Source organism: Oryzias melastigma, linkage group LG4 (genome assembly GCF_002922805.2).
Source record: "Oryzias melastigma strain HK-1 linkage group LG4, ASM292280v2, whole genome shotgun sequence".
Lineage (NCBI taxonomy): Eukaryota > Metazoa > Chordata > Actinopteri > Beloniformes > Adrianichthyidae > Oryzias > Oryzias melastigma.
In genome coordinates this window covers 4,215,371-4,232,591 of record NC_050515.1, presented here as the reverse complement: position 1 = coordinate 4,232,591, position 17,221 = coordinate 4,215,371, and the positions used below count along the sequence as shown (strand labels likewise).

The following is a 17,221-nucleotide window of genomic DNA, read 5'->3' as shown; positions in this document are numbered from 1 at the left end:
CTGTATTGCGAAATCAGGAAGTCATTGTTGATGGTTTAAAGGCATGTGTCTGTGTTAAAAATATTTCTTTCACCTGCATTGAACAGTTGTGAGGTAAAAATAAAATTTAAAAGTAAAAAGAAGTTTTTAATGTGGACTATTCCTGAGCCGGATTCGAACCCATGACCTTCTGAATGTGAGTCCGCAGCCATAACCACTCGACCGTCTAGTGGCGGAATCTGGAATGCATGTCAAACTTAAATTTAAACATGACATTCTGTATTGCGAAATCAGGAAGTCATTGTTGATGGTTTAATATGTTTTGTGCAGAGGTAAAAAAAATTACAACTTTAAAAAATGCAAAATACTATTTACACATGCACAAATTACAATGAAACAAATTTCACACGTAAATCTTTAAAAGTTACACACAAATCACTTCTAACAGACACACAAAACCTCAGTTATGCACAAATCTTTGGTGAGACTGTTTTCACGTGTCACAAATTCGTCCGTAAGTGATGTTTTCAAGTACTAATAGAATGCTGGGTCATCAGAGTTTTCTTATCCGCCATTTTAAACTTAGATTGTGAATTTTATCTGGTGAAACTTGACATTTTCCCACTTTCTTAAACTGATATACCTAATAATTATTATAGAAAAGTCTAAATAAATCTTTTTAAAACACTCATCCTACGGGGGGTGGACTACTTGCTAGTGGCCCCCCTCCTGTGGCCGCTGCATGGTGCTGTGCTTGTTGTGGTCTGACTTCCCCATGGCGAACGTGGCGGCAGAATGCGGTGATTGTGGCGCGAGGCCCTCTAAGCACCCACAGGACAGAGATGCTTGATCAGCCCACCGGCCGCCGCCGCCTTCTGTCTGCGTGACTGTGACCAGCTCTTGGGACAGAGCTCTGTGTCGGAGGTGCTGTCAAGGAAGTTCTGGGCCATATTTATATTTTTAAAGGGAAAAATGCTGTTAAAACGCTTATTTAGACATTTTTTTATTTTAATTATCGAGCATATCTGTGGAAAATGTCAAGATATTATTCACAATCTAAGTTCAAAGCGGTTGACAACAAAACTCTGATGAATGTTCATTCTAGTAGTACTTGAACGCATCATTTACGGATGAATCTTTGAGACGTGAAGAGTCTCACCATTGATCCATGCGTAGCTGAGATTTTGTGTGCGTCAGAGGTGATTCGTGCGTAATTTTTAAAGATTTATGTGTGTAATTAGTTTCAAGCTGGTGTAATTTTAATTTGTGCTTGTGTAAATTGCATTTTGTATTTTTTTTTTTACTTTGTAATTTTTGTACTTATGCACAAAATGTATTATATGAGTTACAAATCAAAAATTACGCATAAATCGGGGTGATACTTATTTCTCTCCATATCCTCACTTCTTCCTGAGGAAAGCTCTTCCTCCTCAAAATAAAAAAGACTTTAGAGCTCCGTTGGTCTCATCAGGGAAGATCAGCACATGGTTTCCTGGATCACAGGCTTGAGATTTCAGTCTGCAGTTTTTAAAGCTGAAGTCAAAGGAAACTCAGAGATCCTAAAGGGAATCCTTTTCATCATCTTTGAAGAATTGCACCAGTTTTCCTGGAGAAGTTGTGCAGATGTTCTTCAGTCTGCACCGTCATGATTGACCAGCTACTATGAGGACGACTGGATCAGCCACAGAGCTCATAAGATGGAGCCCGAGGTGTGAAGGTAACTCCACAACAATAAAATCTGCGTTTTTAAGCATCACTCTGACCATGAAGGATCGGTGGCAGCTCGGTGTCTTCAGGACGGCTGCACCAAAACACGACCTTCTACCGTTCCAGCAGCACGGCTGCTTAACTTCACTTTATTCAAAGCAGCGGGTTGCCATGGCGACAGCAGTTTTCTCAATCTTTAAATCCTTCTTCCTCCTGTTGGTAAATAAGTTACTGGACATGGAACGGACTTCATTCCACACTCTAACCGTCTGTTCTGAACGTTCATCTTTCCTGCTTGGACTGCCCACGCCCTCACCGGGTCACATGATCAGAGGAGGAGTGTAAACACAGCAGCGGAGAAGTGAAACAAAGTCACCTTCAAAGCATCAAACGGAGGCTGCCAAAGTCAGGAAAAGGACTTTCCTGATCTGGCTGGAAAGAATCCTATCTGTATGGACCCCCCCTAACAGCTGAATGTGAATGATGAACTCCTGGCAGCTCTGACAGGTGAGACAAGCGAGTTCTGCAGCGTTCATCCAGAACGGTAAAACATCCTCATCTGGGCGTGGGAGGAAAACACAAAACTGCTATGGCATCCTCACAAACATTTGTAAAAAACAGAAAGTCTGCTCATTAACTGGAGTTTTCATGGAGCAAAAATGCTCAACAAAAAGTTTCACTAAAGCTGTGGTTACATCCACCTCCATGGGGGGTGACCCGTACAGGTTCTGTGGGCTTTTGGGTGGTCCGGTCCGTGGAGGGTCACAGAGGAGCGACAGGATTCTCTTTTCCACATATGTCAAAGTCAAGGCCCGGGGGCCGGATCCGGCCCTCCGGGTAATCCTATCCGGCCCTCCAGATCATTTTATTTTATTTTATTAATGACCCGATGTTATCTTGAGCTCATTATAGAATTCTGGCAAAATACATTTTTATGGAGAGTAAAATATTGAAAGTTATTTAAGGTTTAAGTTGATTTATTCTGGAATAATATTCCTGCCTTTTTATTATTCAGAATTATGATGAAAAGTTACAGTTTTAACGTTTTAAAAATCTGCATTCTGCTAGCTTTATTTTGGTATTTACTAAGATTTTTTCAGCTATTTTGGAGTTTCGCTAATATTTCAGCTACATGCTAGCTGTTTTGGGTAACCTGTTTTTTTATTTTAGTTTTTTAGGCTAATTTGGAATTTAGCTAATATTTTAGCCGGCTATCAACTTCAGCATCTTCACGGCCAAATTCATCTTCCATCATTCACACTAGCATTATCACAGGTAATGCTATATATCTAGTTCATAATTATGTTCAAAACTTACAGTTTTAAAGTTTTAAAAATGTAGTTATCGAGTGTTCAATAAAAGTTTATCCTGTTCAGCCCGCGACCTCAAGTGTGTTTGGATTTTGGCCCCCTGATGTAAATCAATATTTGTCCTTCAGAGGAAAGAAAAAAAATCATCAATTTAATGTTTTGTTTTTTTTAAGTAATCATGCATTTATTCCAGAATCTAAACAAAATGTTGAGTGAGTCATAAATGTGAGCCTGGATTGAAAGCTGCCTCTATAAACAAAGTAAACCATTAACAACATTCATTCCAAATTATTTAATATGGAGGGAAAATAAACTCACCCCGATTTGTGTGCGCGTAATTTTTGATATGTACATTTTAAGCATAAGTACAAAAATTAAGAAATAAAAAAAAAAAAATTCAAAATACAACTTACGCATAAATAACTTAAAACCACAACAGCTTCATGTCTCCAAGATTTGTCCATAAGTGATGCGTTTAAATGCTGCTAGAATGCTGGGTCATTAGATTCCCATCAGTCATTTTGAACTCAGATTGTGAATAAAATCTGGTGAAACTCGACGTTTTCCCACTTTCTCTCATCAGGCCGGTTCTGTAGCGGCAGCCTGTTGAGGCGGTCATCAGGAAACATTCAGTCCGCTGACTGACTGATGACCCACCTCACAGCCGAACAACATTTGGCGGCGATCGCGTCACCGAATGACTCTCCCCACACGTTTAGGTGATGCATGTGAGGATGTGCACGAGGCTGACGATGAGTAACAGCCAGTCTGTTCATCTGGACCCAACAGACCATCATGAAGACCGTCTAACATCAAAGCAGAAGGTCACCGTTCTGTCACCTCATGAGGAGACGTTTTCACGCGGTTCACATCAAACTGGATCGGATTCAGAAAACTTTATCCAGTCGAAAAACTAAATAAAAGTGAGTACCTGTTCTGAACCGGGCCCTTGAAGTTTGGATCAAACTTGCACGGCTCACCTGTAAAACAGAGTAAATCATCAGGAAAAGTTGGAAAATTATGTTTATTTACAAAAACATCACAAATAAATTAACAACTGAGTTAAAAACACAAACAACATGTTTTTAAGGAGCTGATATTCATCATGAGTGAGCTTAAAGAAGAGAAAACCGGCCGATCTGCAAAGATCTGCAACCAACTGTTAAAAAATAACAAAGATCAAAGCCAGATTTGAAGAAAATATAAATAAAATTTTATTTTATGACCATTACATCATCAAGGTAAAAGATTTATCCAAGATTGTGAAATAAAATTAAATCTCAAAAACAGTGAAGTTCAGGTGATTCTACAGAAACAGAAGACGCTCTCTGTGTCAACAGAAGTGGAGATTCATTTGTCTCTTTTTTTAGATTCCTGGATCTAAACTTTGATCAATTCCATCAAACATCAGTCTGAGGAGAACTGATGCTTCTGAACTCTTCCTCAGTTCAGAACCGCGTCTCTTCACAGGTAAAATTGTTGGAGTAGTGGCATCATTTTAGGACAGAAAAGATCCTTCTACCACACTAAACATTAGAATTCCCCCTGGAAATGTGTCCAAAAGGATCCTCCAGACTTTCACTTGAATACTGGATGATAATCATTTACATCCTACTTGATGAACGCATTTCTGAGACCCCTAAACCATCAGCATGATCCAAACGATCCTTAAAAACCCAAACTTGGTCCATGTTATGTAATTCATCATCTTTCCACTAGAGGCAGTAGAGGGCCTTTCCTGCTCATTTCAAAATCTCAAAAACATTTTTGTCAGGAAAAGTTTGCTAATTTCCCCAAACTCTATGGTGAGAATAGCTCATCTATTGTTCATGTTTTTAATGAATGCTAAATTTGTTGTTAATATTCTATATGATACAGAATCAATATGTTTGATATGTGTAGATCAAACGTAAGAATGTGGGTAAAGACGGTACTTTTTTCTTTTTGCATCCTATAAGCTAACATTGTTAATCCAGAAACGTGTCACACTAGAAACTGATATTTGTTGTCCAAAACAGTTCCCTCTTTGTGTCGATTCTTTAGTCTCGCGGGTTTTACAAGATTAAAAAATGTCTGATTTAGTATGGAGTTTTTTTGGGTTCTTAAATTTTTGAAACCCAAATAAAACATTTTGAAAAAAGCATTGGTGTTTGGCCTAAAAAACAGCAAAATATCCAAAAACTTTTTGTAATTCTAAAATAAACTTATTTTTTTTCAGCTTCAACTATTCTGATTTTTAGGTTTGAATTTTAAAACTTTTTTTTCACTATCAGCATAATAAGATTGCGTTTTGAACGAGCTAGATCAGCGTGTTAGCCCCGCCCCAACGCGCTTCAAAAGTTTTGAAATTGAAATTTTGAGTTTTTAAACCTAAAAATCAGAAAATTTGAAGCTGAAAATAATTACATTTATTTTAGAATAGCAAAAAGTTTTGGACATTTTACTTTTTTTGGCCAAAACATAAATATTTTTTCCAAAATTATTTATTTGGATTTCAAATCTTTATGGCCTCAATTTGGCTCCATATTTTGGGTGTTTTTCACATGTTTTTGTAGCATTTCTACTGATGAAGGAGGACATTTGTAATGAAAATCTCAATTAAAACTGCATTTCTGATTATGTCTTTATGGAAATTGTTGTGAATCAGCAGCAGAAGAAAAGAGGCAGCTTGAAAAGATCGCTTTTGTGATAGAAAATACACAAGCTTTTAGCAACAGGAAGGGGGGCGGGGATGCTCTTACCAGCAGTCCCGCCCACATTCAGAGGTGAATTTCTAATAAACTCCTGCTGCTCTGCAGAAACTACGTCCTAGAAAACGACACAGGCTTCTGATTTTGGCTAAAACAGCATCAGCTTTATTAAAAGATGAACGGTTTTAGAATAGATAAAAAGATGATCAGAGTGGGATTTTCAATGATGAGACTCAGTCTGAGCAGCTTTGAGAGTCCAAACGCTGCTGTGTGAAACCTCATAAATGAAGCAGAGCTTCTAGTTCTGATCCAGAAATGCTGAGTCAAATGTTCCAGAACCAGAACCTGCTTGTCTTTTCTTCCCCGCTTCATCCTTACATCCTTTTCTGCGACAGCAGTTCGAGTCTGAAGGCAGAAACACCGAATGTCTAAGCAGGACGAGAGCTGCAAGAGAGCAAAGACGCTTCTGCGCCTCAGAAAAGGTCCGAGTCAGCAAAAACAATGAAAAAACAACACAAAACAAGACAGGAAACGAACCTGAGCCGTCAGAATAATTCTGTTCATTCTCATAAAATGTACTTTACAAGACAAAAGAGGTCAACGCTCAGAGAGGTTCTTTATTTTACATCTAAGAGGAACTATTGATGAAGTTCAAACGTTTTAGGATTTTTTCTTTCAGGTTTCCCTGGAAAACGAGATCTAAGCTCAATGGGATTTCCTGGTCAAATGAAGGTTAAATGAAAATAAAATAATGAAATTATCTCAAATCCAGAGTTTATTCTGGCCCTCAGCAGCAGCATTTCTGAGTCGATTATTTCCACTTTTCTTCCTCCTTTCTCCACCTCTGAGCAAAAAACATCACATCCCCAAACTCAAAACTCACAAAAATGTACACACTCGACGTCCCCGGGAAAATGAGGCCTTAGTGACCCCGACCCCCCCCTCCAAATGATGACATCACAACCAAAGAAACTTCAGCTAAGCTGATGTTTTTTTTAGCAAAAGGTGAAATTTTGCATTTTTTCAACCACAACCAAAGTTTTGTTGACCTTTGACCTTAGGAAGAGGCCGCCATCTTGAATTTTCCCTCAAGATAAATATAAACACCATTGATATCTATCACTGGATTGGTCCTCACGTGACGTACGGCGTGACAGACGTGCACCATTACTGAGCCTTCCTGAGCGAAGAACAGATGAGGTTGAAGAAGAACCCAAACAACCTCAGAAGTGGACGCAATGTGACAACATAATAATCTGATCAGAGGAATCGTCACAGGCCAGGAATCACATTTTAATGACAGAAATCCGGCTGGGAAGCAGTGATGTGAGGTGAGGTTCACAGCTGGTGAGGCTCTGACGTCATCAGTCAGATTTACAGACATATGAACCCGACAGAGCAGCTTATTCAACATTTGATTGAGTTCTCTACCAACGACGAGTCTAAACACATTCTGGAGTTTAGGGGTTTGAAAACAAAATCCTCCATTTAGAAATTGATGTTAACATTAAAGAGTAACTGGACGGCTGCACTTGTTTAGCTCCTGCTATGATTCTTTAGCTGCGGTGTCACATACATTCTCTGGGCTCACCAGCGCCCTCTGCCTTGTGGCATGTGTACTGCGGTGCAGCAGGTGGACTGTCTGCCTCACAGTGTTTTTAAAGCACATTTTTAGCAGATAAAAAGAGTAAATGAGTCACAAACTGGAACCAACGTAATCAGACACGAGGCGAGAGATAAGCTAATTTTAAAATAAAGCGTCTTTTATGATGATGAATGACCGAAACAATACAGCGCGTGCGTCCACTGCAGGTACAGTGTGCGGCGCTAGGGAGGCGGGGCTACAGCTGCCTCACCCAGAGCTGTTTGCCGTACTTGAATCTCCTAAATTTCCTGCCTTTTTACTGAGGAAACATTAAAAACTCCCACAGAAAAAGCTAATCATAGAAAAGACCAACATTTTTATTTTTAATTTTTTAAATTATATTCATTTATGCATGTTTTAAGCTATATTACGCAGGTGAGGTTAGAGCTAGCAGGTAGCATGCTAGTTTGGATAATTATTTTTATTGATGTTTAAAAGATGTCTGATGTTTTCCTCATGTTTTCGTCTTTTTCTTTCGTGAAAAACCTTTTCAAACAGACCTCCTTAAATGATGTTATTTTTATCTCCGGAGTTTGTTCGACATCAGAACAACACCGACGAGCGTCTGAGAGGACATCAGAGGCGTCCTGACAGACAAAGCCCGCTGACGCGTCAACGGTTTCGGCGTGGGCCGTCCCCACAGATGAGGTTCATCCATATGGAGGAGACGGCGAATCCCCGCCAGATCAAAGGGAGCGGACAGATTGTGGAGCGGGAAATATCTGGGGAACCGTCCTGACGGCGAGGTCTGGAAGTGCCGACCGCTGCGAGACGAGAAGTTATTCCAGCCCAGAGTCATCGTCTCAAAGGAGCAACTGAAGCTCTGCAGTAAATGAACCAACCACAAATGAATGAAAACACTAAATATTCTAAATGTTTAATAGATTCATTGAATCTATCATTTTGTTTCCTTTAAAGTCATTTTTAACCCTTTATTGACATCATTTTGGCGATATTTTTTAACGCAGGAGCTCCAGTGTTTAATTTCTTTGATTTCCTGTAACTTTTCAACCGTTATCATCATTCCAGTGGATTACGTTAAAGATTTTGTGTCTAAGTGTCACTGACGGTGTTAAAGGGTTAAATTAATGAGGACCAATGGTGAAAAGCTTTGACCTTTTGACTCCTTTGACAGAGACTTTAGATCAACAGGAAAATGACATTTAAGTTTTGGAATTTTGGTTAAAAACTTCATAATTAAAACACTACTGGGAAACTTTATTTATTTAAAAAAATGTCATATTGGGACTTTCAGTAAAAACACTTTTTGTCTTCATTTATTTACTAAATTTCCTCCTCACAGCTCCAGCATCACAGAACTGAATGACAAATGAATAAAAAACTGTCATTTAAGTATTTAAAAACTGCAGCTAACCTGAAGTTATTATGTACTAAAAATATTGTGTTTTTTTATACTTTTTTTGGAACCGAGTCTAAATAAAAACCTGAAATAACTTTAAAATCCTGGGAAATGACAGTTTTCAGGATGGAGTTTGCTCCATCATTGCTCTAAATCAGAGGGGCCCAAACTACGGCCCCCGGGCCGGATCCGGCCCTCCTCCACATAAGGCCCGGCCCCCCAAGCTGTTCTGACTAGATTAGACATTTTACCAGATTTATAGGATAATTTGGCATTTAGCTAATATCTCAGCTTCATGTTAGCTGTTTTGGCTAATTTAGAATTGAGTTTTTTCGGCTAATTTAGCACTTTGCTAATTTTTTAGCTAGCTATCACCTTCAGTGTTTTCAGCTATCAGCGTTTTTAGTTATTAATTTAAGCATCTTCAGCTATTAATCTATCACAGGTAATGCTATGTATCTAGTTTTTAAAATGTTTTAGTTCTAAATTTTCCATGAAGATTACAGAAATAAATTATCTAACATTTGGTTATGTGTGGCTTTATGGAAAACTGTAAATGTTTACGTTTAGGCTGTGATTGTTACACTTCTTCTGTTAGCCTACAATCTGACCCCCACCCCCCCATCAGAGAAGAAAACAGTTATGTGGCCCTCACTAGATAAAGTTTGGAGACCCCTGACCTAAATAAATTCAGGATAAACGGTCAGAAATGACCATGTTTGTAAGATTCCCCCAGCAGATGATGTCATCATCATCTTGAGTCACATAGTCCGATGACCTCATGACCTGAGCGGTTTAACTGAACCGTGAACCAGCATCGGTCTGCAGCCGTTCAGACTGCGGCGTGCGGCGTGTGCACGCACCGATGACTTTAGGATGGGGGGTCTGCGGTCAGAAGCGTCTGGAAAAAGCCCAGCAGGCATCTCACGCTGGGGCAGCTCGGGTCGCTTTTAGCTTCACTGACTGGCGCTCTGCGATATTGATGCAGAGCTGGCTAATGTCACGGCGTCCTCCTGCTCTGACAGCCAAACAACAGACGCCATCTGAAGATCCGTCTGGAGCCAGACTGGAGATGTTTACCGTGTTTCTCTTTGTTTCATGATGAAAACGTAGACCAAAGACTTCAGCAGATCAATGAGAGACAAAAAACACTGAAGTGTCTCCAGGATGGACCTTCACACTCTACCAGAACACTGTTCAACCAAACAATAACGAGATGGAAAACATTGACAGAATCCAGCCTGAAGTCTGACTGTGAAATGACGTTTTTTCATCCATATTTGATTAAAGCGCACGCTCGCTTCCGTCCGTCCTCAGAGGGAACAGAAACTTCTGGAGGCCGAGGCTTTGTGTTTGGCTCCAACATTCTTACATAACCAGCAAGTTTCTGATCCTGATAAAAATCTGCTTTAGCACGACAGTAGAGTCTAAACAAACTGATGCAATCAGAGGAATTGATCTGCAAGATGGATTCATACGACTGGAAACGTGACGACACTTTAGCCTTCTGTGTGTGGAGGCAGCTTTCACATCATATATATTTATGTTTTTATTCTGTTATTATTATCTTATAAAAAATAATGTTATCCGTTAAGCTTCCATGTGAAAAACGAAAAAAAAGAGAAAAAAAGGGAATTTTCACGTTTAGTTTTTTGCTTTTTTCTATGTCATCATCAACAATGAGCAGTTCAGAAAAGGATTTATTTCTAAATCGGAAATTTTCATTGAAGATGCTTAAAAGAATAAAGTAATTAAAAAACATGCATTTAAAAAACTGGGTCACAAAGACTTAAGTGATCAGATTAAAATGGGAGATATCAGTAAAAACAGAACTATGTATAAACTTTACTTTGTTATAAAATATTGTTTACAAAGTAAACTGCTCATTTTTCTTTATAGGCAAAAGTTTGAAGGAAGAAAGAAACAAAAAAACTGGATCAATTTTCAGGTCAGCAAAAAGTAAAAAACATGAGAAAACAAGACGATAAAAGTTTAAAATTACTTTGTTCAAAAGCTTTAAAACATATATTAGAGAAAATGATCTAAAATACTTCAAAACATAAATATCCCCTCACACATCTTTGAACATAAACCAAAATGTAAAACATGTCACCCCCCCCAAAAAGAGAAATAGTTAGAATTAAACTTTTATTGTTTGTTGGTATAATTGTAGTATTGAAACTAACTGTGTAAACCTTCAAATATTTTAAATAATGATTATTATCCGTAGTACATGTGCAGGTGAGGCGCTGCCACGCCCACTTTTCCTGGTTATTTTTGACCCTTTTGGCTTGCCGTACCTCCTTCCCCCGACGGCACGTTCCAATAAACCTGATCTCTGTGGATCCGCTTTCTCTATGACGAGTTCCAGAAAAGTGTTTGACGTAAGCTCCTCCCACACGTGGCGGGAGCTTCAGGTTTACAGACTTTTGGAGAACCGTCCAGAAGCAACTTGTTAAAACAAAGACGGTGTAGAGTACATGAGGTAGACACTTCATTTTAATAATGTGTGCACGAGGTACGCAGGGCGGCGGGGGCAGGAGGGGGGTGGTCCGAACCGTGGCTAGTGATCCGTGTGGATCACAGATTATCCGTGATCCGTATGTAATTAAAGTGAGAAGTTCAAGGTTGTTTCCCACAGTCACTACAAACATTTTGCACATGTGACGTTTGGTGATTCCGGTGGATATTCATAACTGTTTCTTGAGTTCGTCGATGTGCGCAGATGTCTGTCGAGGGTTTGGGTTGACGCGTCTTTACATGAATTCAGGTTTTGAGCTGCTAAAGATGTTTTGTTCCTTTAAGAAATACTTCAGCTCGTCCAGATTTGACATATTTCTGTTTTTCTTTCTCAAAGATCTTCCCTTCGGACAGGTGAACATGAGAAACCGTTCTTCATCTGTCCTGCCTGGATAAATGAAGGTTAAATAAATAAAAAATAAACATAGTTTTTCCAAAACTATGTAAATCTTATGCAATTGTGCATGATTTTTGCAAGATGCATATGCAGATTTGAGCCTTTCCATGACTGCTCCACGTCTGTCTAACAGACTCTTCATTCATGAACCTCCAATGTAGAACGTTTATCTTGCGTATTCGGCACACATGACATTAAAATTACTGAACTGACTCATGAATCACTCATAACTTGGATATTAACGGAGAAATAATCACGCACGGTTCATGCACGACTCCCGTATAGTGTGACGGGTAAATAAATTTGCCGATCTTTCACCCCTCTGTACTGAAATGGGGGTCTCCTGATCCCCCTACTCGACATGTCTGGGCGCCTAGCAGCCGACTTGGAACTAGTGCGGACCGCGGGAATCCCACTGATTAATTAAAGCAGGAGTTCTGCTGGTGCTGTCCGTGGTGCTGAAGGGATCTGACTGTCAGTAATTTCCATAAAGGAGTAAGGCAGAAGTCTGCAACCTGCAGCTCCAGATCCACATGAGGCTCTTTGATCCGTCCATGGTGGATCATTAGCCAAATATAAAATAAGTCATGACACTGCTGACCCAGACGTGTCGACCGTCTGAGTCAGCAGCTCCTCCTAACCAAAACTATCCAAAGAAAACAAATAAACAAAGCCCACAAACTAAGACTAATAGAGATAAAAAGTTTGATCTTTTATGAATTAAAAGCACATATTATCTTATGCTGAACAACATTAGTTACTAGCTGATCAGAGCTGCACTGAGATGATCCAGTTTGGCACAGAGCAGCTTTTATTTTGAAAAGTTGTTTGAGCTTCTGTCAAACATAAAAAAAAATAATAAAAACAAATCAAGTTTTGAAAGATGCTATGTTCTTTTGTATTTTTGCTTTTGTTCTTCTAAGTTTAGATCAGTAAAAAATGAGTCCAATTGGCTGTTTTACTGTGAAAGGTCGCTGACCTCTGGAGTAAGGAAAGTATTTCCTTACTCCAGAGGTCAGCGACCTTGTGGAAATTTCTAGTTTTGTTTTTTTAATCTCGTCCTTTTTTCCCCTTTTAATCAGGTGTTTGTCTGAACTAAAATATCATCTTCAATTCTGCATAGGATGCTGAGAGTTTTGAAACTTATTTTGACGTTAAAAGCAAAAAGTTCCCAGCCAACCTGCATCATTTAAGACAATAGAGTTTTGTTTTAACATCCCAAACTTTCCACAAAAGTCAGATTTATTCATCAAGCGTTGACCTCATCTTTGATGTGATCTGTGGTCCAGACCTAATGCAGACTTTTTTAAAGTCGGGATTAAAAATAAATCAACTTCAAGATCAAGAATTTTACTAAATCAAACAGTTTCTCTGCTATATGAGCAGCGAAGTTAGCTCTTGAATTGCACCCTCTTCTTCTTCTTGGGGTTTTCACTTTTACTTCTCTTTTGGCAACTAAACCCTATCGAGCCACTTTTTGAGCAGTTCCTTTTCTCCTACTGTAAGTTTTATAGAAAACTGTTGTAATTACAGATAACATGTTCGGCTCACAGCTGTGTTTAAGTTTAAAACCTCATAAATCCATTCAGCAGAGACCTAAAGCTTTCCTCGTCTGCCGCCGTCCTTCCTGGACGGAGGAACCCGGATGCCGACGCTCCGGCTGCAGCTTATCGTCCGGACGCTTCGGTTTAAGGAGCTCTGCTTAACAAAACCGACCGAGCGAGAAATGAGCTCATTAACTGCCAGTCTGACTCAGCACTTCTGTCATATCCATGTTTTTATGGTCTTCACTGAACAAACATGAGCTACGACTGCAGGAGCTCTCACGGAACATCCTGCAGTGAAGGAGCGAGTTCAGCTCAGTCTCAACGCTGGCGGGAAACGGCGGGAACGCAGCTTCACGACTACAGTCGCATCAGTTCCTCTGTTGTCTCTATTGATCACATTTCTCACGAGGCGTCATGGTAACCACATAAACCAGTTGTTGTTCCTGGGAGGATGAAAAACTAAAGGATGGATTCAGACCTGCAGCTCCACCTGAAGAAAAAGTTTGACGTCAAATCAGGATCGGCTTATAGAGAAGGTACAAAACGAAAATTCAAGTTTTTAAAACTGTTAAACTCAAAAGGATGCATAGTTAACTTAAAAGAAACATTTAAAATTTAGAAAAACAAAAGAAAAAGTTGAGTTGAAACCATAAATCAGAGACTGGAAGCAAAAAGGAGAGAAATTAACAAAAAGGCCAAAAACAAGAAATGAAAATACAAAACAGCTGCTTTTGCAATTACAGCTTTTTTCATTTGGAAAAGTTTGAGGTTTTTAAGTGTTTTTTTTAATTCAGATTTTCATTTTTTTTATTATTTTTTTAATTAATGAAAGAACATTCTCAGTATTTTTTCAAACATACAGTTTATTATTATTATTATTATTATTATTATTAATCTTAATGTATTTCTAGTTTAAAATGAGTGCTTTGGAATTTAAAACTGTTTTAGTGTAATATTTTTTTCCAATTTACAATCAGGCTTTTCCTTCATTCCCTGATTTGACTTTATCCAAAAGTCAACATGAAAAACTTTCCCCGCAGCATAAATGCAACAAGAGTTAGTGGTACAATTATAAAAATTAAAATCATAATATGGCCCCTTTAAATGGTTTCACAATCACAAAATTCAACTGTAATACCTGGATTCAACCTGTAGGGGGCAGCACACAGGGGTTTGGACTATATATTCTGGAATTAAACAAGTTTGTTTCAAATTGTCAAAGATTTGGCAATAACCAACAAACAGCACTTTTAAAGCCCCATTTATAGAGATCGACAGACAAAAAAAGTTGATTTAGGGTTTGGTTACCCTTTAAAGTGAAAGAAAAACACAGAACTAAAAAAATGTTAATTTAAAGCAGTTTGGAACTCGAAAGTACACATTATGTACAAATATATAAAACTTGTGGAGTACCTCAAGGGTCTGTCCTAGGACCCAAGTTATTCAATCTTTAAGTGAAATTGTTAGTGCATTAAAAAGTTTAGAATGAATCTTATTTGCTGACGACACCACACTCGTTCATGAAGACGATCATTTAGAACAGATGGAAGAAGTGGTTGAAGCAGAAATGGAAAGAATGAATCTGTGGTTTGATGTAAAGAAATGATCACTAAAAAACATTTATGATATTCATCAAAAGACGCACAAATCCGATGAAAAATAAGTTTTCTTATTTTTTCTCTTCATTTCCAAGGTGTAAGAACTTCTGTTTTTTTCACATGAAAATAAAAGGAAATAAAAGAAAAAAATCCAAAATAAATATTTTAAAGTATTTTTAATCCATATATCCATAATCCAATTGAGTTAGATATGATGAATCCTAAGCTCTACTGGGCATGCTCCAACAATTCCCAGACTCATTGTGCTTTGGGACCTCCACCCAGACCTCCACCAGGACCTCCACCCAAACCTCTACCTGGACCACCACCCGGACCTCCACCCAAACCTCCACCCAGACCTTCACCCGAACCTCCACCCAAACCTCCACCCGGACCTCCACCAGGATCTCCACCCGGACCTCCACCCAGACCTCCACCCGGACCTCCGAAACCGTCTTCAGTTTGACAAAGCAGAGCAGTTTGTCCATCAGGATCAATCAGACGTTCTCCGTTTAGGTCAATGTAAAAAAGTAATAAACTTCTTCATGAACAATCTGACAGAACCGCGAGAAGACGGCGACCGGCTTCACTTCTGAGCAGAGAGCATGCTGGGAAGTCCGTCTCCAGAGGGCTCCAGCTCAGAGGCAGATTGCAGCTTTGACTGGCAGGTTGCTGAAGTCATGAGGTCTGAACTCCAAAGATGTGTGGTGGGTGGTGTCGTGCTGGGGGAGCTCTTTCTGTTAGCTGTCAGCAAGAATGAAAATCTGGGAATTTATGGTGAAGATTTGAATCCCGATAAAGTTGATCCGAATTTGTACTGTTGTCCATCAGGAACCTGTGGACAAACATCTGACGCTCTGCTTTGGTGGAAGTCTCACCTCTTATTCGGCTCGGACCAGCTCGGAGGTTGGAGACCCGCCCGTGATCTAGTGAGAGCAGCCGGTGAGAGAGGGCGGGACGCCCGCGCGCGGTGTGGAAAGGTACGTATGAGAAAATCCGCGATTAATGAGTCAAAAAAATTGTCAGCGTCAAGCACACATCAGATTACTTATATGATAATTTTATTTAAAGTTTAGAATAAATTTTATGTTGTGCGGAGAATAGATTTGCTGTGCGCAACGGGCGTGGGAGCAGTGCGCAATTGCGCACGTGCGCAGCTTAGAGGGAACATTGTCTACCAGTCTTTTATTTTGAAAGGAAATCTTGTGAACTTCTGTTAAAAGTTATAAACTGTTTGATAGTTGGGAAAGCAAAACTATTTTGTCTTAAAGTTTGTTTTTATTTATCCAAAAAGAATAGTTTATTTAGATTTCTCATAAAATAACAATAAGACAAAGTCTTATTTTTCTAAAGGATGTGTGGTTCTCGTTGGGTTCTAGTTGGTGAGAAATCCACCCAAATGACTCTTTAACCCGGTCTCACACCGCTAGGGTTACAGCTCCGATGCGAGCGCCGCAGTCTTTACGTAATGCGAGAGGAAATCCCACAGCAGGCGTTCCCGTCCTGCGTCTGCGGTCCGGCCTCGGCAGCGATGGGAATCGGTTTTGTTTGCTTCAAATTTTTTAGCAGACGACGCAGCTGAACCGCTAGTGGGAGAGCATCAGCAGATGGGAGAAACTATGTCCTAGAAAAGGACACAGATTTTTGGATTTTGGCAAAACGTCATCATCCTAAGAGAAAAGACGACTGGGAACGATCGGGAAATGGATCAAAAGAGGATCAGAGCGGGACTTTGAGATCAAAGCTGTGATGATGTTGAGTAATTTAGTAAATGATCATGTGACCCAATCAGTGGTAAATGATGATAATATCTACATCCAGACACAGGCCCGACTCGGGTCGGTCCGGATTCAGACGCTCTTCCTCACGAGGATCCGTGTCTCAAACTGGTGCAGCTGATAATCCGAGCGGATGACAACATTTTCTGCTGGTCTCTGACCTCATGGCAGATGGCGGCCGTCACTGCTGAGGGGGGGTCCTTTTTAATGGAGCGAGCCACTCCACCACAGCATGAGAGCACGTCCAGAATGTCATTACAGCACGTGTCAAAGTCACGGCCCGGGGGCCGGATCCGGCCCTCTGGGTGATTCTATCCGGCCCTCCAGATCATTTTATTCTGTTGTTATTAATGACCCGATGTTATCTTGAGCTCATTTCTAACTCGTATAATTTTGGCAAAATATATTTTTGTGGAGAGTAAAATACTGAAAGTTATTTAAGGTTCAAGTTGATTTATTCTGGAATAATATTCCTGACTTTTTATTATTCATAATTATGTTAAAAAGTTACAGTTTTAAAGTTTTAAAAATTGTCATTCTGGTAGCTTGTTTTGGACTATTTTGGCATTTACTAAGGTTTTTTTTAGGCTTTTTTGGAGTTAAGCTAATATGTACATGCTAGATGTTAAGGCTAATTTAAGCTTGTTTTTTTTTCAGTTAATTTAGGAAATTTTAAAGTGTAGCTATTTT

The 17,221-nt window shown here is 39.4% G+C and overlaps 1 protein-coding gene and 1 long non-coding RNA gene across 2 annotated transcripts in view; one reads left to right on the top strand and one right to left on the bottom strand.

Annotated features, from left to right (window-relative positions):
• Positions 1–17,221, bottom strand: part of slc44a5b (solute carrier family 44 member 5b) — a 41,133-nt gene that overhangs the window by 22,546 nt on the left and 1,366 nt on the right. The window contains exon 2 of the mRNA XM_024259133.2: positions 3,928–3,976. Coding sequence (XP_024114901.1) covers positions 3,928–3,976 — 49 coding nt within the window. The remainder of the gene's footprint in view (positions 1–3,927; positions 3,977–17,221) is intronic.
• LOC118598643 lies at positions 1,586–4,166 on the top strand. Its single transcript, XR_004947708.1, has 2 exons — positions 1,586–2,193; positions 3,580–4,166. It is a non-coding gene; the product is annotated as an uncharacterized LOC118598643 (long non-coding RNA).